The 22796-nt window shown below is 47.2% G+C and overlaps 1 protein-coding gene across 7 annotated transcripts in view; it reads left to right on the plus strand.

Annotated features, from left to right (window-relative positions):
• LSAMP (limbic system associated membrane protein) overlaps positions 1-22796 on the plus strand; it is an 876454-nt gene that overhangs the window by 828247 nt on the left and 25411 nt on the right. For all 7 annotated transcript variants that reach the window (XM_027463055.3, XM_027463047.3, XM_027463033.3 and 4 more), the window contains 2 exons: positions 18658-18792; positions 22358-22478. In XM_027463055.3, the coding sequence (XP_027318856.1) occupies positions 18658-18792; positions 22358-22478 (256 nt within the window). The remainder of the gene's footprint in view (positions 1-18657; positions 18793-22357; positions 22479-22796) is intronic.

Genomic DNA, 22796 nt, shown 5'->3' on the forward strand with positions numbered 1-22796 from the left:
TGGTCCTGTGTCAAGGTTACTCGTTGGGTGGATTATTCTACTTTTCAGCTGTGGGAGAACGAGAGAGAAAAAGGTTTTGCCTTTGTAGGATTGTTTATAGTTAGAAAGCTGAGCAGCAGTTCTCAGCGTTATATGGTCATGTTAAGTTATGGTCTGCTTTTCCTTCTGCTGCCTCACTTGAGAACGAAGGAAGGAATTAGCACTCGTTCGATCTGAATGGTAAAATTAATCATGGCTGCGATTCAATATGGGCAAAGCAGCTAAACATTTCTGTGCTATTTTTAAGTTTGGATCTGAAATGCAGAGTATATGAAACCCAATATAAGGGCTGAATTTCTGGGAGCAACTTTGTTTCCAAATGTGAATGTACCAGAGTTGCCAGGAACTGGAGAATAGGTGCAGACAGGCAAGCCTATTTTTAAAGGATAAAGAGTCCCTCTTTTATTTTGCACTTGATCTTAGCTGTTGGTGGTGAGAGCGAGGGATGACCGAGGTCAGAACAAGGCAGATGACCCAGGTTTGGTTAAGTTTGACCTGTTATTTTCTAATGTAGTCTGTGTTTTTCTCAAGGACTGGCTAACTACTCGTGCCTCTCCTTTCCATTTCTTTTTTTTCAGGGGGGTCATTATTATTATTATTTCTACTATTACTATTATTATTATTAGTTTGCTGTGGTTTCTTTAGTCGTCCGCGTTGGGCTCTCTCGAGAGCAATGAAAAGAAATCAAAGTGCTTTTGTGAGTTGTGACAGAAGAGTGCAAATAGATTGATTAAAAACGCTGTTTCTTTTTTTAATTTAAACCGAGCGGAGCCTTGTGGGTAATGTGCATAATGTATGCTCGGTGGTAACAAGCTCACTGTGGGGAGAGAGGAGGAAAGTGAGAGAGAGAGGAGAAAAAAAATGGAAGCAGAGCCAGTGTTGTTCTGCCTTTAAACACAAGATTGATTTTACATTTTCCCTCTGTGTCACTTTCATTACTAGCAAATTAATCCTTCTCTCTGAGGCCTGAAACTTATTTCTGGGGTTTCTCATAAGAAAATAGCTTTTGGTGTACTACCTATTCTTAAAAAGGGAGCTCGGGGCTTGGCTACACGAGGAAGTTGCACCCATTTAACCAAAGGTGTAATTTTAAAATTGACCCTGTTACAGAGGTGCAAACGGCTGGCTTATTTTCATTTTGTTTAACGCCGCCATGCATCTGCCTCTACTGACAGAAATACAGCGCTCGGGAAATGATACAGGGATGCTGAAGAGCGGGTGGGTAGCATCGGCTTCACTAGATGAGAAAAAGTTACCCCTTCATAACTATTGCAACTCGTTCAGATAAAGAAAACATCCACCGAGACCTGTGGCCAGAAGGATCAAGCCCTCAAGGAACCCTGTAAGGAGGGGAGTGGAAGATGTTCCTCACCCTAAAACTGCTCGGCAGCACAACACCACTTCAGAGCATGAGGGTCTGCCCTGCTGCCGGAATCCTCCAGGGCTCAGGGAGCTTCCTGGCCTAATAAAAGGCCAGATTATTGGGCACTCGTTTCCACTGATTTGACACAATTATGTAATTAAACCACTGGACTGCCTGAAGCTACAACTATATTGCAAGTTGACCAAGCCATTTCACCACTGCTGGCTTTCTAGCAAAGGTTTTGTGAGGCTACTCTTTCTTCGGTCTTCAGCACCAGTCTTAAAAATTCAGGCTTGCTTTATTTCCATTTGAATTATCTGCCATACAGAGAGCTCAGATCACCTGTGAGCTCATTACAGGAGGGTTTGGGCTTCTTTGAGGTCGTGGGTTTGGTGGCTTGTTGTTTGTTTGTTTGCTTATTTTCAAGTTGTGCTTTTTTCAAACCCAGGAGATGCATGCTTGCTGCTATTTCTTTACAGTCGTTGGTCAGTCAGGTCATTCATTGCCTGGTTGGCAAATCCTCTTCCTGCATTGTTTGACTTGTCTGTTTTGGTGCTTCTGATGAAGTAAGAGGGCTCTTCTGATCCAGTTTTGGCTCAGAAAGCTGGAGTGTGACCTATTGCCACTCCCTTTGCTGGGTCAACGTTGACACTTTCATTTACATTTACTTTAAGATGAGCCGGCCCCACTCTTGGAGGACCACTTGCCAGGGGTGGCTCGGGTCTGTCTGGATCCACAGCACTGCACCAGCTGCCATATCAGGGCTGTGGTCTGAGATCTGCAGCGGCTGACTAACATCTGGATGAATGCAGCAGCAATTTTTCACCATCGGTTGCTGTCACAGAATGTAAGTGTAAGAGTATGGTCTTCTGGGCTGACTTGAACAGGGTCCTGCAGTCCCATCGACGGCAGTAATTAGCTCAGGAAGGGTGGGAAGACAGGCTTCATCTTTCTTGTTGAATATCAAACAGCACCCGAAAATAGCCACTTGCAGCCGCAGCGAAGATTTGCTCCTATCAGTGAAAATCCAGCCTGTTTTATCTGACCATGGGTCAGGTGTTTATTTGGATTAACAAACAAAAGGCATGCCAGATGCAAGGAGGAGAGAGACTGCTTTTAAATCAAAAGGACTCTTATTTTTTTCTTTTCCCTCTGAAAACTCTAGTGGCAGCATTTCAAGATGCTTAGGCTATGTTTCAGTGCAAACGGCTGCCAGCTTTTCCTTTGCTGTGTGGTGGCCAATTCTAATGGAGGATCTGGTATGTGATTAGGCTTCTTAAGTGGCAGGTGGGGGAGTGCATCCACTTACGGAGTTATTGTTAAAATGAGGAGCTTTTGGGACTTCTCTGCAGGAACTCTGGGGTTGTTGGAAATGTTCCATCTGATTTCTCAAAAAACGCTCACTTATAGCCTGGCAAACCACAGTCTTTGCTGCTGTCTTTTGGATTTGCTAGAGCCTTGAGCAAGCCATTGGCTTCTCTTTGAGCATACACTTGTTTAAGTACACCTGTGCAGAGCAAAGGGGAAGAAGTGGCTGGGTCGTATTCACTGCCATTCTCACTGACTTGAACTGAAGGGTAGCTGTGAGCATCTGCGGGACTCACTGCTGCTTGCTAGACACAAGAGCTTGCAGAAATGTTGGACTGATTATCTTCTATGTGAACTGTCGGGTTTATTATTGACCTCATTTACACCTGCCTTAGCAGAGGACAAGAGATGTATACATCAGAGAAGTTCAAAAGTCTTCGTACCGAGACAAAGCTCTGTTCCATTTAAAATAATTTGCAAAAAATTCCCCCAAAAGTATTTTATGGGAAGAAGCGATATTAGTCTGGATGCCTGCTCATATTTGCAAGGTTGTCAGTGTCACTTTTAGATACGCCATGCTCTACCCAGTGGATTTCTGAAAGAACGTGTCATTTGGCAAGCCCTGGCTGATGCAGAGATGACCCAGAATGGCAGCAGAAGAAAGCAGAGTGCCCATGCAGCAGCAGGCGTGTGGGTTGGTGCCTGGGAGTGGGAGCAATCTGTCTCAGAGGGGATTCAGGAGGGCAAGGAGCGAGAGCACAGGCAGAAGCAGAGCCGGAGGGCTCACACACCACAGGATTTGCCCTCAGTAGTGCTGTTTGTACCTGGTACGATATAAAGCTCGTCTTTTCCCGCTACCGAATGCATCGGCATTGCAAAGGAGGGAGAAAAGATAAAGATGAACATCACAGAAGTTGGAGGGAGGGAGGAAGGAATTTATGCTGTCTTGTTTATCAAGAAACAGAATTTCACTGGGACACAATACCAAACTACAAGCGTATTATCCTCTTGCCTTTCTAGCTCCAGCGCCAGCTCTTTTCTTTTCCAGGTGAGGCATTATTGTGTTAATACTTGTAGGAGGAGGGAAGAAACGAGTCCAAGTGCCCCTGTTTGAAACGTCCTATCAGCGCATAAAATATGTCTGCGGATTTGAGAATTACGCTGACTTCACAACAGTAAATTTCAGATAAATAATTTATCTCCTGCAAACACATTTCTGTGCTCTTACACATCCATTTGTTTCTGGAAAGCGGCGGGGGCGATGGGGAGGCAGAAGCAATTGGTGCTCGCTGGGGAACTTCCCGCGGTGCCGCCTGTAGCTTGGGTGTTGTTGGCCGCTGGAGGTAAGGTTTTGTTCTCGCGGCCACCAGCTCCCCCAGCACAAATAAAGCCATTTTGGAAACAAGAGGCACCTTGAGCTAAAACTGGCATTTCTCACCGTATTGGCAGATCCAGCCAGCAACTGTTGATTTTAAATGTTTAATGAGCAATATGTTGCTGATTCTGGTAATAATGTTGTGTTTGCCTAACCTTTCTCGGTGTGCTCCCTTCTGCTGTACCACTGGCAAGTTGCCAGGAGAGAAGGAAAGGGAAAGAAAATAAAAACCCAGGGGGAAGGTTGAAGCAGGGCAGAGAGAGGAGGAAGATTGAACGACTTAAGGAGAAGGGGCATAAAAGGAAGGGGTAGAGCTTAATTAAAGGGAAGAGATTGCAGCAGGATATTGATGCCATGTCAGTATTAAACTGGGGATTGCAGAGGAAGATGATTTTTCCCTGCAGAGGTATTCTTATTCATACTGAGGGTATTGGAAAAGAAAGGCTGGTTACTAGCACAAGACGGGCAGGAAGAGCTGCGTGGAGCTGAACCCAGGACCACGGCATCTCCTGAGAGTTGAGTCAGCTGGTTAAAAGCAGATGAATCGAAAGAGAAGAAGCTTTGTATAAATCAGTAAGATGTGCAGTTACTTCCACGTCAGGCTCATACAAGGCTCTCTCTAAAGACTGTCAGCAGTGTGCTGTATTTTTTCCAATTTGTTTTTGTTCAACCTGTGGCTGAAAACCCTGAGTCATTCAGCATAACCCTGTTTGACACTGGGTAAAGAGGTTTTTGTGCACGTGTAGGTATTTCAGGATACGAATGAGGTCTTCTTGACCAGTGGAGGTAGGAACATGCAATGGAAACGAGAAAAAGGCTGCTTTTTTAGTAGTAGATGGGTGCTGCGTTTGCTGCTGTGCTCATCCTAGACAAGATCCTGCCTCCGCTCGTGTGAATACTGACCATGAATATTGCTTGCTGTAGAAGACCCAAGCTCTTGCTTAATTTATAACATGACTTTTGTGGTAGGGGAAGTACAAGACTGAAAACCCTGGCAGCTGAAGCCTTCTGTCTTCAGGTGTGGGGCAGCAGGGTCAAACACTTCCCCCTCCCTCTGCCTCGAGTGTGAGTTATCCGGAGAGTTATTGTGCACAAACTGGAAGGTTTTTGTAATATCTTGATTGGGCTCTTGAGTGAGACCAGGCATTTTCTCATCTTTTAATCATTACCTGTTTGGCTGATGCTTAAATCGATGACTGCATGTCGAACACTCACTGCCCTATTAGAAAGCCTCTTCTTGTTTTACATAATGGCTTATTTATTGCTTCCATTGTATGTACAGTACCGTCTATATTGTCCAAAAGGGAGATATAGATACTAGGTCATACGTGGTGAAGGAGGATTTTTCTCTTTTTAATGAGGAGACCATCAGCTTTGCAATGCTTGTTATACTTTTGTTTCCAGGCTGCTGCATAGAAATTGTTAGATAAAATTGACCACACACCAATGCTGTGTATATAAAAGTGTGTGCTGAGACACTGGCAGACAGAAGCAGAAAGCAGCAGGACTCGGAGGATGTGTCCAAGAGCAGCCCTGCCAGAAAAGGGGCAGTGGTCCACCCAGGCCACTCTCTTTCCTCCAGCAGTGAGAGAGGGTTAAGAAGAAGACCGTGTCCTTGATTTTATAGCTGCTTGACTGATTGTTTTCCTTTCGTGGGATAACCTACCACCTCCTTAAGTTACTTGCTTCCTTGTTAAAAAGCGAGCGCGAGCCGTGGATGTATGTTCCACATTAAATTTTCCATTTTTAAGGGCAAGTATGCATGGGATTGCTGGAATTACCTTCTCTCTCGACTTTTTACTACCTCTTTTACACCACCATTATATCTTCTGTTGTTTGCCTGCTTCTTGATAAACACCCTAAGGATCGAAGCTGGTACGCGCAAAAGATTTTTTTAGTTCGCCTTCAGCTTTCCACCAGGGTCCTCAAGTACAAGTAGATGCAGACCCTTACAGGTTCAAATCAAACACATCTTCAGTAGGTCATCTTCAAGGAAATTTCCAGCAGCCGTGCTCTTCCACAGGTGATGCTCTTTGCTGTCAACACCTCCCAGTGATTTCTCTTTAGCCGTAGCACAGTCCGTTAGTTGCAGGGGATTTTTTTTGTTGTTGTTGTTCTGTTTTGTTTCTCCCTCTCTGGTTTAATTCCCTACAGCTTTGAAGTGGAAGAACCTTTTCCACCGGTGTGGTGTGAGATGGGATTGTGTGTCTTGGAGCAATCTCCACATGTGTTTGCCGTATAACAGGCAACGATAGAAGCAAAACAAAGCTGCAAATGCAAGAACTCTTCTCCCGTTCAGTATTCCTCTGTGAATGTTTTTTGTCAGTGCAGTAGCTCGGATGAGTTACAGTCGGATTCTGGTCGTAGACAGAAATATGAGTGGAGGAAGAAAAGAGTTGGAAGTTATGAAAAAGAATAATAGGGCAAGAGGAGGAGGGAGAGAGGGTAAGAGGGAGAACTGATAAGGCAAAAAGAGGTACGTGAACTGGAGGGAAAAAAAGGGTGAGAAACTAGAAGCAGGGGGGTGATGTGTCAAAAGCAGGAGAGATGATGCAGACCTCTGGGATGGCGAGGTCTGAGACTCGTGAGTTTTTCTTGGCAGGGCAGAGCCCTGCAGAATTCAGTATAACCTCTAGCAGGGCCCTTCAGTTTCGGGCCATATAAACAGAGGGAGGTTTATTGCGAATTCTGGTTAATAACTTTCTCAAAGGGGGAAAACTCCTGTATTCTCTTTGAAATACAATTTCTTGTCTTGTAAATTGAAACAGCTGTGACTGTTCCCTCTGCACACAGAGATTTTTTTTTCATCTTTTTCCTTTTTTGCTGGGTGTATGCGTGTGATTTTGCTTAATGATTTTTCCCCCGCAGAAGGGCCCCAGAATGTGGTGCTGTGTACAGGCTTGTGATCAGTGTCTTTGCACAAGCACCAGAAAAACGCCTTGGGCATTTTCTGCTTTTAGAGAGGAACAAGTGTTAGGCTATTAGTCTGAATCTAACTTAGACTGCATTTCTCCTGAGAAAACTCCGTAGGAAATCCTGCAGCCTCATTCCCTAGAAAGGCCCTTGCCTAAGCTGAGATTCAATCTATCGCCTGCCCTCGAGTCCTGGGGGTGGAAGGGCTGTTAGCACTTTCCCAGATCCATGCAGACAGCAGAGGAGGGATTACAGGTGAGCATCCCCATCGCCAGCATCATTCCCATGCCAGCTTTTAAGGCATCCCCTCCTGGATGGGGCTGGTGATGGGCACTACAGTGCAGGTGAGGGCTGGGCTTCCTGCCTGGAAATGGAAGTGAGGCCATCTCCCTCCTCTGAATGCTCTCTGCCAGCATCAACCCATCTCTAGCTCTGAGGGCTCTTAAATGTTTGCTCTTTCTTTTTCTCTTAATTGAAAGAGCAAGGCTTGCCTTTAGGCTACTGCAGAAATCATCCACTCTTGTGGATGACTGAGTGAACAGAAAGACAGACGGGGAGTCAAGCCCTCCTGCCTCCAACTCGCTGTCTGCTCCACGTTGAGGTGCTCGAATCCTGGAATCATTAGGCAAGTGATGTATGAGTTAACACAACACGCTGGCATGAGCAGCATGTGCAAATGTCCATAGGAGGCTCACATTCAGAGGGCTATATGTCAGCCTGCAGCCAATTTCTGTTTGGCAGGGGCTCAGGACGGATTGTGATTTAAGTGAAGAAACACCAAGGCAGATGTCTCAGTCTCTTGTTCCTCCAGCTCTCTGCCATGACTCTCCACACGTGCCTCCAGCTGGAAGAGGAGCAGGGAATAGAAGAACCAGGGATTGGCACCAAACTTTCCTGTTTTTTCTGTCACTAGCCTCCACTGTCAGAGATCACGGGGACATCTTATCTACCTGCCTACCGACTTGTATGTCCCGTGGATGTTTACATACCAGCCTTGGGTTGCATGTGAACAGCAAAATTGTTTGCTACAGATCAATATTACTCCAATACATCTGAAAGAGTCAGGGCTCGGTAACCCCCTGTATGTTGTACTCCCAGCCTACACTAGATACTTCCCTCACTGCTTTTCCATGGTGATTCACCTTGCCTAGACTAACCCTCTGCACCCCCTCACTTTTTAATCAACCTTTAATCTATACCTCATGCTCTTTAATCTGTCTCATTTCCTTATCTATTTCTTTTTCCTGCAGTCTTCTGTCTCCCAAACCATCTTCTTTATGCCTTTTTATTTCTTATTTTGTCTTGCTAGTTCTTCCCCGGTTCTCCATTCTCCTTCCTTCTCTTTTCTTCCTTCTTGGTCCTTGCATCCCCCTGTACATATAAGCTCATATTGCCTGAAAATTATCTCAGGACCTTCTGTTCTTAAACCAGAGGGGAAAAAAAATAGTCTGTAGGTGAATTTACCATTTTAATGTAGTTAAAAATCCTCCCCTCCATCACCCGTTCTGAAATTGCAGACTGCTGAGATTAGTGGCATAAAATCCCACCAGGATATTGACATAACCTATAAGCCGGGAAGTTGTTTTAATCAAACCCAGCATCCCACTTGGAATGCCGGACTTAGAAATACAAGGACAGCAGTTTCGAGAGTAGCTGAGAAATAAGGAAATAAGTGTTTGGGGAGAGGAGGTTTGAAAATCATTTTTTTTATTAATTTGAAATCTTGTGGTCAGAAGTTGCAGGGTATTTTTTTTTCCATTGAGTCCTTGCCTACACAGAGTGCTCGGATGGAGTATTGGTATTGGAGAGGTGATAAAAAGGAATTCGATTGGGTGGCTGGATTATTAAGAGGGGCTGTTATCCAGTAAAAGTGTCAGAGACCTCAGCCCACGGGGCATGGATGATTACTGTGGATGAATTCCTGGTCCTTGGAGGCCAGGTGGGAGGGCACGGTTGTCGTGTTTCCCCCACACACACGCACTCCCTGAAAAATTTAAAGCAGCCTTGGATGAGGCATTCATAAAAGTGTCTGTTTGGGAAGCAGTGAACCAAAGAAAGAGCAGAAGGTAGCCAAAACTATTTGTCAGTCTTGATGTCATGAACCCCACCTCTCCCCATGTCCCTCCCGTTGGTTTCTAAAGAGGCAGTCTTTGTCTGCAGCCTGTGTGACCGGCATCCCCAGATCAGGACAAGGTATCCACAAGCCATTGCAGATGCCTCCAGTGGCAAATCTGATAGAGGAGAAGGCGTAGAAGGAAAGGAGAGGTGATGGAAATCTGTGTCCTGTGGTTGGCACCTCTCCCCCATGCTCCCAGCTGGTGCCCACCAGCTCTCACCACACTTCTCCTAATGCCCAGACCTGTTACTAGTTCAGCTCTGCGAGGTGTGCATCCTCTCCGACCCACATCCACAGCCCAGAACGAGACCAGCACTTACCAGGGTTAAAAATGAATAAGCACAGAATGTCCCCTTTCTCTAAACTCACACCCTGATGATACAGCCCCCTCGGGGAAGGCTTTTCAGCGCACAGACCGCTGGTTTGCGGCTTTCCCTGAAGAAGAGCGTGGGGGAGGAAGGTCCAGCCCAGCACCTAGCCCTTCAAATGAAGTGACTTGTCAAGTATGCAACTGTGGCTGCGATCTGAGAAGCAGTAAATTTAGCAGCACTCACTTCCACTGACAGCCTGTCATGTGCTTGAAACATAAATAGTGGTGGAGACAAATCACTGCTGTTTTCCTATTAAGCTTTGGCCCACTGGCCTCCTAGCTTGCCAGCAGCATTTCTACCTGGTCTGCCGCCGTGCCTCGTCTCAGGGACAGATGTGCCTCCCCGCTGCAGGCTTTGGGAGAGTCGGGATGGGAATTATCATGCTGTTATTTCCTCAGGTGTCCTTGGTGTCAGGGTACTTGCTCATCAGCTGATGGATTTTTCCCTCGGGCCGTGCGCTGGCGGTCCCTCCTCCCGGCACCCAAGGTTGAGGGGACACGGACCCTCTCCCTAGAGTTCTCACCGATCTCACCCCTGCCCCTGGTTTCTTCCATGTAGCCTTGCAAGGTCGTGCTGATGGAGTAAATGAGGCACTGATTTGAATAAGAGAGTAGAGGTGACATTTTCCAGTGCACCTGAGTGACTTGCAAGCACAAATGCCATCGAAAGCCACTGGGTCTTGTCCTGTTAAAGCATTTAGAAGCTTTTGCAAGCCCTGCTCTCAAGCATTAATTATTATATAACCATTTAATAAAACATGCCGTCAGAAGCTTACATTAATCTTTACAGAGATGAGAGACATCCCTCAGTGCTCTAAATTGGGGAACTCGGAGCAAACGGACTCAGCACATTTCCTCGTCTTCCCTCTCTCTTCCCAGGTGTGATCCCTCTTCCCCTCTCTCCTCGAGGAAGATGAAATCATGCCAGTGATTAAGGTGGCCTGCTCTGCGTTGCTTTAATTAGAACAACTGCTGCTTTAGTTATGGTAAAGCTCTCACCGGTGCGCAGTTGCAAAGGCACGCTAATGAAACCCCCCGCCTCTTCGGGAAATTCACAGAAAGGAGCCAAGGAGTGCTCCAGATAAAATGAATGGCTTTTCCTAACCCCTTGGGTCAGTGCCCTCGGGCTGCCTCTGGTTCCTGTAGGCTGCACTCCCTGCCAGGGGCTCATGGCAGAGCAAGGGGCTGGGCTCCCAGAGGAGAGAAATGTGTTTGGGGACAGAGGAAGGACAGGGGAAGGGAGAGGGAAGTGGATTCCTGTCCATAATGGATGCAGAGAGGTAAAACCCGATGAGACACTTTTTATCAGCATGGTTTGCCATGATGTTCACATGCCAGCAGTGAATAAAGCTTTGAAGTTTCCTGTAAGCATCAGGAAATTGAGACAAAGGCAATGAAATATCTCTTTGGTTTATCCTCTGACCCCATCATAGACGTACATGGGAACATGGAAGAAGTCAGAAATTAGTTGGTTTGAAACCAGTTCTTCTGTTCGTCATCTTGGGCTTTCTCCTTTTCTGATGAACACCCTCCTTTCCCCATTTTCCCGAAGGAAGCCGTGACTCGCAGTAGTGCTGATGCCCAGCAGCTGCCCTGCCAACTGCGAGAGCTGTGCCTGGGAGCTGAAAGAGCTGAAAAGCAGGGTCTGTGTTTCCTCGCTGCTTGCCTCCCTGTCCGATTATACAAGCTGCAAGATCAGTCACTGGGCAAATGCCGCCTTCCTCCTTCGCAGTCAGTGCCCTGCAAGTTTGAGAGAGAGCCTCCTTATTCTTTGGAAGGCAAGGGAGTGTCTAACAGCCTAGGAATTACATACCCTGCACTGAAGCAGTCATTTGTCTGGACCAGTATCACTATGAATCAACAGCAGATCCCTCAGCTGACAGCATCACGGGAGCCAGCCCAGCCGATCAGAAGTCCCTGCAGCACGTGAGCCCAGACAGTTTTCCTCCCAGCCCACCCCACTCTGCCCAAAACATCCGTGAGCCTTGCCTCGATACCCGGCAGTGTCAGGCAGTCTCTGTGCTGGATCTAATTGAGAAACATTGCAGCAGGGAGAGTGGTCAACAGGAAAGCAAACAAAACGATTTTTCAAGGAGCTAATCCACCTATACAAATATTGGCGCCAGCCATCACAACACACTGACATGTTTTTGAAAGGGTAAATCTTGCTGAGGGGTGGCTTAACTCTTTGACCCCATTTCCTCAGTTGAAAGCTAGAGCTGTGTAAAAGATCAGTGGCAAGATCCAAGCTGATACGGAAATCCCTGGTCTTTAGGGTTTAGTTGTGAACTCGGTGCTCAGAGTAGCATCACTGGAAACAGGGATGAGCTACGGGAGTTGCCATCTCACAGGATTCAAGGGTGCGTGATCCGGCCATGAAATGTTTGTCTCTGGCTTGCAGAGAAAGGGCCACAGCAACATGTCAGCTTCTAAGGTAATGCTGCTTCCTATTTCAAGTAAATTTGGGACAGTCTGTCATGTTTTAGGCCTTTTTCAGAGTTTGAGACATAAAAGGATGGAATTCTGTGGGCTAAATTGAATCTTTGTGTTGTTTTATGTATATATATACATATTTATAATTTTTACATTAGGTTGAAGTTCTGGGTTCATTCTTACCCCCTCATCCCAAGAAGCATGAATGGATATGACCCAAGGGAAGAAACCCATTATAATTACAAACATGGGAACATTTCCACGGGTGCCTCCGAAAGCGCTCAATTGATTCTTGCACAATGGTGCATTGAGCATGTCTTGCTCTGCCGGAGACACACGACTCTTGTAAGGAGCAGAACAAGGACATTTAAAGATGCCACCAAGCACAGACCACCCCTATAGTTCTTACACGGGCCGACTGGCACAGCCAGTACCACTGCGCATCATCACACGAGCTTTCCCCAAGGTCTGGGACTGACATACGGATTTGTGGAATTAAACTCGGGACATTGCAGTCCATCCCAGCTCTCTGCTGGCAGGACAGATCTGTTCTTTGGCCTTGGGAAGAACTGGTTTTCAAGCTACATGATGATGACAGCATGAGAGCGTTCTCCAAGATGGGAGAACTCACAGGGAAAGGAGCACATGAGGCTAACTGAGAGTAAACCAGGTGACAGAGGATCTCAGTGATTCCTCTGGCTGATGATGATGTCTACCCCATGTTGTTGTAAAGTAACCTCCAGAAAGCAGCAGGCAGGAATTTGGGGATGCAGAAGCAGTGCAGCTATTGTTTTGTTCGTGTTTGTGTGTCATTTTCTTGGCAGTGGAGTTAGGTCTTGATGTTTGGTAGCACCGCCATTACATAACTCACATGGCAGCGTGCGACATTTAGGGAGCATAATATTGTAGCTGTGACATTAGATGACTTAATTTACCTCATGGCTGATAATTTACTTTACACATTGGCATCACAGCCAAGTTTTGTGCAAGAGCAATTCAGCCATCAAAAAAATGCTGTTTTGTGTTCATTTAAAAGAGCGTTAGCAAATTTGGGTCCAATTCGGTAAGTAATTTTGAAAAGAAAAAAAAAAAAAGAGATGGATATTAAAAACATGTATCATTATCTTTGACATGAAGTCATAAAGTCATCTTGTCTTTAGACAAGAGGGAGTGGGAATTTGGAGACAGAGGCTGCTTTCACCCGGAGGAGTTTTACTCATGCTAGATTTGCAGGGTTTGGGGGAACGTCCCCACGAGGCTTGCAGGATTTCTGAGCTCCTGGGGCACAGCCCGTGCCTGGAGAGGGAAGGCAGTCAGCTCTGCACATAAGGAGAAAATGGGATCACTGCTGAGTAAGGTCCCACGAACGCCAGGGAAAACCATGCCAGGGTGTTTCCTCCTGATCTGACTCATTCGCATTCATGGAGCCAGCGCCGGGCCAGAGCCCTCGCTGGCACTGCACTCGTTTTTTGGTTTATGTGCAATAGCTACAGACCTAAGGGCATGGGAGGCATGAGGCCAGCTTACACAATAAATACCCTGTTGTGCCTTGCTGCCTAAACAGAGTGATTATTGCTTTGCTACATCTGACCCCCCTGCCCGCGTCCCTCTGGCTGCGGTTATTTCACGGCTCCCGTTGCACAAGGGAGGCCAGTGCCTCTCTCCATCCTGCACATCTCCCTGTTTGCCACCGTCTCTCCCCCACCTTCTGCTCTCACTCTGGCTCAGCACATTTCTGTGTCTATAGCTGACCACCATTTTCTCTTTTTCTCAGCCCGTGAAGAGTCTCACTTTGTTTCCATTTCTCTCCCCCAGCCTCTGTCCTTCTCTTCGGTCCCTCTCTATTATCTTTCATTTTCTCCATCTATTTGTCTCCGTATCCCACACTGTGCTCATTTTTCTACCTTCCCTCCTCGCTGTAGCATTGTAGCACTAGCACTCCCTTTGCTCATCCACCATCTGCTGCTCTCCACTGATCTCTTTGCTATAAACAAGCTTCTTCAACTGAGGGACAGAAAAATTGCCAAGCTCATTGGAATCTGTGATGGGCGAGGAGATGGAGGCTGATAAATGAAAACTTCAAAGTTTTGAATTAAAAAAAAAAAATTGCCAGCTAGATGTAAAACAAGAAAATGATGTCTAAGGCTCCCATGGCTATTTTTTGTCTTTCAGAAGCCTTTTTGTAGGGAGTGTGTGGTGCAGAGGGAAGGAGGGAAGTTGGGAGGGCAAAGACCTTAAACAATAAATGGACAGTGCAGAGAGAACAAAAACTTCTGCTCAATATTGGAAGTTGCTACACACAAAAAAAACTTCAAATGGCATTTATTGATTTGCAATCTTTTGTTATCCCCTTGCTTCTTGTTTTAGGCAGAGGAGGGCCCAACAAGGACATGTAGCCCCTTCTGCTCTCCCCTTTTCACAACTACAAAGAGCCTTGGAAGAAGAAACAAATGCAGAAGCAGGGTGTCTGATCTTTTCTTCCACATACCAAATGCAGGCAGATAGCTTCAGTGGGCTTGAGCTTCAGTGTAAGAGCACAACTGTATTAAAACAAAAAGGCACTAAAGAAGTTTCTGCACGAGGAGGAGCCCAGCGTTGGAGGCACAAACGGGAGGGGATGATGAGCACGTGGCAGCCACCTCCGCAGTGAGCTGTCTGGAAGCACAGGGAGGGATGGGTGCTCTGGGAGGAAAAGAGCAGCACCTGCATGGGGAGCCCTCTCATGCACAGCCCCTCACTGGGACGGGGTGGCACTGAACCAGACAGAGCAGTCAGAGGACAGCCCGCGGATGGTTTGGGCAGCGGGGTCAGGATTCTGCCCCCTGGCTAACGCACCCTAGGCAAATACCTTATGTTATTTGGAACCAAGCAGCTCGCTTGCCAGCAGCTAGCAGTCCCTCTCTTCACCTAACAGAGTATGTTCATTGTTATCTCTACCAGAGAGCATTGTCCCAACCCTCTCCCTCCCCGCTTTGATAAACTGTGCAGTGACAACCATCAGCTTCCTGCCAAAGCTGGCTCCTGCACGGAAACGTCTGTGAATTTACTCCGCGTCTGAAGCTTTGTTTCTTTCCCCCCTGCCCTGCTTTGCCTTGGAGGTTAGAGTTAATACGACTCACCTAATCTGGCTGCCAAGGTGAATTAGTGAAAACATCTCCGCAGCTCTGTGCAAGATATCACAACCTGACATTTTTCTAACACGCCGTGATATATCTTTTCTCTCCCTCTGATGTGTACTATGACACCTCAATCTTATATAAATGCTCTTTGTTAGGAATGCTTAATGTGCTCTTGGGGCGGGGGGGGGACAGGGCTGCAAGCAAAGGGGTCCAACTTGCAAATGAGCCAAGTCTGGATTTTGTAGGAAAATGGTGATGCGAGGGCTGAAACAGATCTCTGGTGCAGGGGCAAGAACAGAGCTACCACTATTTCATCCAGAGACCGACGGGCTGTCACAGAGGCTTCCCCTGAAGCGTTATGCTCATATCTGAGCCCTGGGGCAGGGCGATGAGGAGCTGAATGGGCCTATTGATATCTTCGGTTTCCCTTTAAAACAGATGCCTTCCCTTTCATCCAAAGGATGCTCATCCAAAGAACTACAGAGGGCGAAGCAGCAGCTCATCATCTGTTGGGAAGGGTGTGTGGCTGCTGAAAGCCCTTCTGCTGGACATGGGACATGGTTTAGACTCTTAAGTGGATGCGTGTTTATCAGGGAAGAGCCGAAAAATATCTTCCCTTAGGAAAGCGTGTACCTTTTAGGATACAGTGGAGCCCCACTGATGTAGTGCTCTGACAGACAGACTTAACAGCACCCCTAATGAGGGTGCCACTCCATTAGAGCTGGTAAGTCACCCTCAACCCTCTTTTCATTACTGTGACAGTCCTGTGACAAGGGCAAATTGCAGGAGAAGCAAGTCCCACTTGGAATGAGCCCTGTGTATAAACAAGGCAGAACTGCAGAGCAAATGATTTGCAAAGTGGAGGCAAATTATGTTTTAACCTTTTCCCTGTGAGCCTTTCCTCAGTGTCCGATTAACTTTCCAGTCAACTGGCTGACCTACCAACTGGGCGGGCTGCTGTAAAAGGAGGCGAGTGTTGACCGCCGGCTCAAATTGGAGGTGGCATTTTCAAACAGAGTTATTAGCAGGTAACAGTACGTTGGAAGATGATCTGGGGATTAAAGGAGATCTCAATCAAAAATGAATCACGCTAGGGCGAAAACACAAACTCTGTGTTGGCTGTACAAAGAGCAGCCTGGCGCAGAAGTGATGCGATCCTTCGGCTGTGGTAGTTCCTCATCTGAAGTGCTGGGTTCGGCTTGGGGTGTTGCACTTCCAGGAAAACGTGAACTTGTCAGAGAGGTCTAAAAGGAAAGAGCAAGAAAGATCAAGGGTCTACAAAACCTCACCTACAAAGAGAGGTTGAAAGACCTGACACCATTCAGCCAAAAGAAAAAAAAAAGAGAAGAAGAAAAAAAAACACAGCAACAACTAAGGAAGGAACATAAGTGATTTAAAGTTGATAAAAGGCTATTGCAGAGAAGGAGGGAATGATTTGTTCTTTTTGTCTATAGTGGCTCAAGGAAAAAAAAAAAAGCCTTAAATTGCAGCAAAGGAGACTCAGGTCAGACTGCAGGGAAAATGGCTCCAGCGGTAAGGGTGGTGAAGCGGGGGAACAGATGGTCTGGAGAGGCTGCAGAGTCTCTTTTGCTGGAGGGCAGGGCAAGACCATCTCCTTGAGAGGGCCCTTGGGTCTTGCTGAGATTAAGGAAGGGGTTTATCATGACTGTACAAGGACTGACCTAACGCTGCTCCTACAGGAGGTAAGATTCCCAAGTATATCCAGGAGTTACCCCAATAAAAAGCACCTGTGAAAACCCTGCCCTTCCTTTTTCTCCACGAGCTCTCCCCTGGCTCTCCATAGCATCAGTCCCAGGGCACGGCAGAGGGTTGAGAGCAGCGTCCCAGCTTTGCCAGTGGATTACCTTGTAGAATACACAGGTGCAACGGAGCAAGGCCCTTCAGCAGCCTCTTAGAGGGTGGGAAAACCTGCATCAAAGCTGTTGTAAATTTTAGACGTAGCAATGAGATTTCCACTCACCTGAACAGCTGGTAGGAGTTGGAAAGGGGATTGCTGGTTAGTCCTGCTGAAAGAAAGGGGAAAGCTCGTCTTTGCATGAGTTTAATAGGTACACATGCTGAGTCTCCGTGACGGGGGATGGTTTTCCCCTAGAATGGTTCTGAAAATTGCCTGGGGAAAAAAAAAAAAGGCAAAAATAATTGTGTGAAGGACAGTTCTGAGCAGATTGTGAAGTTGCTGAAGTCCCTATCTCTGGTGCAGAAGGCAAATGCATGCAGCTGGTGTGTGCAGCCAGCCTGACCTGGCTAATACGGACGCGTGCCTGCCTGGTGAGGTTCATTTCTGGGGGCTCAATAGGAGAGGGGGCTTAGCTACTGCTTTCACTCAGTGCTGCAGAGCCCAGGACGACAGCCCTGTCGTCCAGGCCCTGGTTGGACTCCCTCAAGCAAGTGCTGCTGTGAAGTGGGCAGGATTTCAGCAGTGCTCGGCACCCTTTGAGCAGAAATCGTCTTCTGGGCAGAGCTTCGCTGGAAAATCTGGCCGCTCTCTTAGGAGCCTGAAAGGGAGCCCTTGTGTGCTGGCCTTCTTTTTTTTTTAGAAAAAAAAAAGAAAAATCTGGCTCTTACCCTTGGGGGATGCTTTCTCTACACAAACCCAGGCACGCAGCTGGGGCTGGGGGCTTTGCACTTGCAGCCCCCCACAGGGAGTGGGGGGTCTCCCATCACAGTGCTGCCACGGTAGTTCATAGTCTTTCCAGGAGGAGCCCTTTTCTGCTTTGCTTTCTGAAGGAATAGCATAGATAGACCAATCCTAATATTTCATGCTTCCCTGGCACCTTTCATCCAGCGACTCCAATGTGCTTTGCATGCGTTAACCTCAGTGCCCTTCCCTGACCGGGAGGTGATGGCAGAGAGGGGCGATTAGCTGCAGTTTACGGGGGGGGAAGGCAATGAGTGCCTCACCCAGGGTCAGGCAGTGAATTAAAAGCACGGCCACAGCCCTCCCCTGGTTCCTGCCCCAGCTGATGCTCAAGTCGCTGCTTCCAAACCTGCTGTAGCGAGGCAGCACGGCCTCAGTGCGTCCTCTCGCGTGGACGGTAGGGGGAGGATTCGTAATGATTATTGGTCTTCACAGATCAAATTGCACTTTGTTTCTCTCCGTTTGGATGTGTTTAACTGTAGCGTGAGCTGATCGATGACACTTCGGGGTGGCGGTTGCTCCGAGAGACAGAAAGACATTTTTCACAGCTTCGCGGTGCCCAAAGGGCTGCTGACAATACAGCAGCTCGTCTGAGAGCCAGCCACCCCTGACCCAGCACGTCAGCCACAGGCTGACTGACTTCTCGCGGTCACACCACCAAACTTCAGTCTGAGATGGTGAAGATTTTGCTTTTTGGTCTGGACAGCCTACAGGATGTGCAGCACTTTGCTACCACTTGGATGTTTCCTTCCCCAGTTTTCCAAACCAAGCTTTCAATAACTAAATAAAATGCAAATATCTTGCTGATACAGCTTCTGAAATAACCTCAAAATAGCTCCCTCAATAGCTGTTGTTTATTTGCAGAATCGCTGTGGTGATTGTTCCTCCATAGGAATTCAGCAGAAGACTTCCCCGATCTGTATGCCAGGCAGAGCCACCATCTGTATTTTTCTCTTCTGCAGGCAGAGAGTTTGAAGGTGAGGAAGAGTATCTGGAGATCCTGGGGATCACGCGAGAGCAGTCGGGCAAGTACGAGTGCAAAGCTGCCAACGAGGTTGCTTCAGCAGATGTCAAGCAAGTCCGGGTCACTGTGAACTGTGAGTACCTTACAAGGGCAACAGGTCCACGGGGAGAGCTTTCCCCACAGCCACGGGTGGCGTTAGGATAAACAGAGAAGCCTCTCCAGGTCTAAATTACAGGATCTGAAACGTGGGACACTTACCATAGGGTATAGTTTATGCTTTAAGCTTGGAAATACATAAGAAGAGTGAGGGGAAAAGGGAGAAAGAAAGCAAGAAGCAGTGCACTGCCCCTCTCTCTCCCCTCAGTATGGCTGGCGATGCCTTGTTTTTACTCATTGATATTCGGGAGAACAGTAGCGTGAAGAGAAGCTTCAGCAAGGCAGCAAGGATAGATAAGGTTCAGCCGGCTCAGAGCAAGCGCGCCTGCCTGCACCCAGTCGGCTCGGCAGCGCTTACACGGGCATCACGCCCCAGGGGCTTGGGGGGCACACGTGGGAGAGGCACGAGTTAATGAGAGGGGCCAGAAACGTGACTTTTAAGCAGGCTTCAGGTCATTTGCACAAAGCCCTCCGTGCACTGATGCAGCACAGAGAAGGGTTCAGCCAAAGGCGTAGCCACAGGGCTGGCTGTGTGGCTGGCATCCACACCCCACACCTCGATGAATCCTCACTGGGTGTTGCTCTAGCGAGTGGACCACATCGGCCATGCCTGCACACACAAGATATTTCAGCCTGCCTTTAGTAGCACAATCCTACGTGTGTGTACATCCACCTCCCTATTCTTATGGCTCATGTTTGGCACTGGAGTGATTTAAGAGGAATATCCCCACCTGCCTGCGCTGTTCCCCTGCTTGGAGGTTAATACCTCCGCAGCAGGGATGGATAAATGGGACGTACAGCCTCTCTAGACCTGCTTCAATTTACTCAGACTATTAACTTAAACTGAAATTGGAGATGGTTACAGGCATGTTTCAGGGTGCGTATACGTGCCCTTGATTCATGGGTAAGCACTCCCTGGGAGTGGGTTCAGGCAGAGAGCTGACAGCAACAAGTGTCTCAGCTCATCTCAGCCTCGTTTGCCACTCCATGTGATTTTAGCACCTCTTTATACCACTCTTGCTCTTCTTTTCTTTCTTTCCTTCTGAGCCATCACATCAGATCAACTCTTCTGTCTTGCTTTAGAAGTCAAGGTTATAGGCATTGCTTCCGGGCTCCCTGCAGTGTCTTCAGATTCCACACCATTATTTTTTTTTTGAATTATCTTAGAAAATTGGGTGACAGTAGTTTAATAAAGGCTGCTTGGTGGGCCAAATTTTGCCATTAGTATGAAACTATAGTAGCAGATTTTCTGAACTAAAGCTTTTTTTTTTTTTTTTCCTGTCTAAAGTATCTTTTTCTTTCAAAACCAGCCGAATTTATAAACCTGAGGCATTCCATGAGAACCAGTTAATGTTTTCAAATACTTCTGTGAAGCGTAATTTCAATGATGCCTTTAACATGGTTGAAACAGATTGTTTGTATAAAGTCAGTGTTTGATTTTGACTTTGTTTCAACTCATAGTAGCTATACTAGAGTAATATTTTAAACATTTTTACTGTCATAGCACATGAAAATAAAATAAAAATACAATATTGTAATATTATTACACGGCCTAATTTGTAATGTGCACAAATTATTATTTCCTTCAGGACAGATCTTTTGTTGCCAAGTAAAGGGAAAAACTCAGAGTTCATGAGGGCCCTGCAAAGGAAAAAAATAAATAAATCAGTCCTGTTTGGGAAATGAAAGCCAGATATTTGCATATGTCTTTCCTTATCTTGCTTCTTTAAATACACCACCAGCAGTAAAAATTATGAAAATCACAGTAGGTTTGAAAAATGGGACCTGCCCAACGTGAGGAGCTTCCTGGCCATCTCTTATCATCTCATCTCTCGCTGAGGCTGCAGAGCAGGCAGCTTGTCAGCCCCGACTGCAGGAGAAAGCACCATCTCTTTGCTTTGGTCTCACACTACCACCTTCAGGCTCCGTGAGTAATGGCTCTGGCACACTGCAGACAGGGAAACTGAGGCCTGGGGAAGAGCAGAGGGCAAACCCCAGTGAAAGGGGACCCACTCCTGGCTTCCCCAGCAGCATACTGCCAAACACGGAGCGGCTGTGTTTTCAAGGCTCACAGAAAGGTGCTGTTCATGGCATGACTCATCACATGCGCTGGATTTAGTGAGGTGGAAAAGGTTTTTCTTGCTGCAGACAGCAGGAAGATCTAGTGCTCAAACAAAAAAATCAAAGAAGGATGCTTAAAAAATCACCTTCGCTCTCCTTTATTACCCCTCCTCCTTTCCAAATTAAAATATTTACGTGAACCCACAGCCTTTGAATGTAGGATCCTATTTATGTACACTTATTAATATTTATGATGTTAGAGGGCGCGCTGCAATATCCCTAAAGCCCTGCATAAAATCCCAATTAAGGTCAGGAAAGGGATCACATTGAGACGGCTAATGTGTTCACAAGAAACTTCTCGCCATACATTTTCCAGACAGAACTATTTTTTTTTTTTCCTTTGACTGACACCATCCATTTTGATTCTTATTCTTGGCCTTTCCAGGGTGGATACAGACAGCGGAGCTGTATCCTGCAGAGGGAAGGTGCTTTATGGCAGCCTGAGTCTCAGCAGAGCTGAGCTGCAGCCCCAGACTCTCAGAGTATCCAGGCACCCGTGATGGCAGACAAGGCACTTCCTCCCTCTCAGCAGCCAGGTGGAAATAATTCTGCCTTTTAATTTGTAAAGCCTGTCACTTAACATTTCAAACACGGTGCTGAGAGGCACCTACCCTGCCCAGTACCTGGGCCCTGCTCCAGCAGAGCACACCGATGCTTCCCGAGTTTTGTTTGCCCGTGGCACAGCTCTCAGGCTGTGAAATGAACAGGGCTGGGAGCACCAGGCTGGGCTGAGGACAGGCTTCACTCAGAGCTAGCATGAACGACCTCCTTCGAGCCTGTGACAAAGCGTGGTGTCCAAAAGGGCTCGCACAGGCCTTGTGGCCTCGCACGCCTCGGGGAGGTGTCTCAGCGAGAGGTCTGGCTTTCAAAGTCGCACCCACAGCTCCTGCTAAAGCTCCTCCGTTTTGAGCTGTGAATGTCTTTCTGCCCTCAGCCCTTTCCTTTCTTATTATAGTGTTGATGTTAGACACGCAGGTTGTACAGAAAATAATGTCTGTGTCAGTGTTAAATTCCTACTTTCTTCCTTTCACTGCTGCTGCCTTCCTTTACCATTGCGAACATCTTTCTCTCATCTCCTTCCCTCTGATGAGCCCATGTGCACTAGAGAGCCACAGGTAAATATTCATAAATTACATAACTCCATCATTAACCTTAACTCTGCCTGTGTGTGCCTATGCATTTATGACAGAGGGCCAGTAAAGAGAAGCATGCATATGGAGTGGTGCTGGCATAATGTATTAGGGGGAGTTCAAAGAGCAGGTGTTCTCCAGGGAAGCAAGAGGTGGATGTGCCACAGCATGCAGCAGCTACAGGCCTCCGCCAGCTCAGATAGTTTGCCTAAGGAAGCCAGCCCTGAAGCAGTTTCACTGTTTCCTTCCATCTGAAAACATGACAAGTGACCCAGCGTTTCCTCCCCGCAGACCCTCCCACCATCACAGAGTCCAAGAGCAATGAAGCGGCCACGGGACGACAAGCCTTACTCCGGTGCGAGGCATCAGCAGTGCCCACGCCTGATTTTGAGTGGTACAGGGATGACACCAGGTAAGACAGTTAGCTCTCCTTTTCCTTTCTCTTCTTTTCAGTCCAACAGGGGATCCTGAGAGCTGTTATCATCCCCAGTTCTTCTCCTCAAGCAAGTTACTCTCCATAAGCCCTATACATTAAGATTGTTCCATCAGCTTATTCAGAGGCAGCGTGTTTGGGGCTGGAGGAGGCAATCCTTCTCTGTGCCAGGGGTGCTGAAAGAGGTGCTAAATACGGGGCTCTTCCCTTCAAGTCGGTAATGGGCCAATTTGCAATTAAGACATCCATAGTGCTTTCTGCAAATGTTCATGCATTAAATGTTCATCCATGATACAG

This window comes from Anas platyrhynchos, chromosome 1, assembly GCF_047663525.1.
Source record: "Anas platyrhynchos isolate ZD024472 breed Pekin duck chromosome 1, IASCAAS_PekinDuck_T2T, whole genome shotgun sequence".
NCBI classification, from domain to species: domain Eukaryota; kingdom Metazoa; phylum Chordata; class Aves; order Anseriformes; family Anatidae; genus Anas; species Anas platyrhynchos.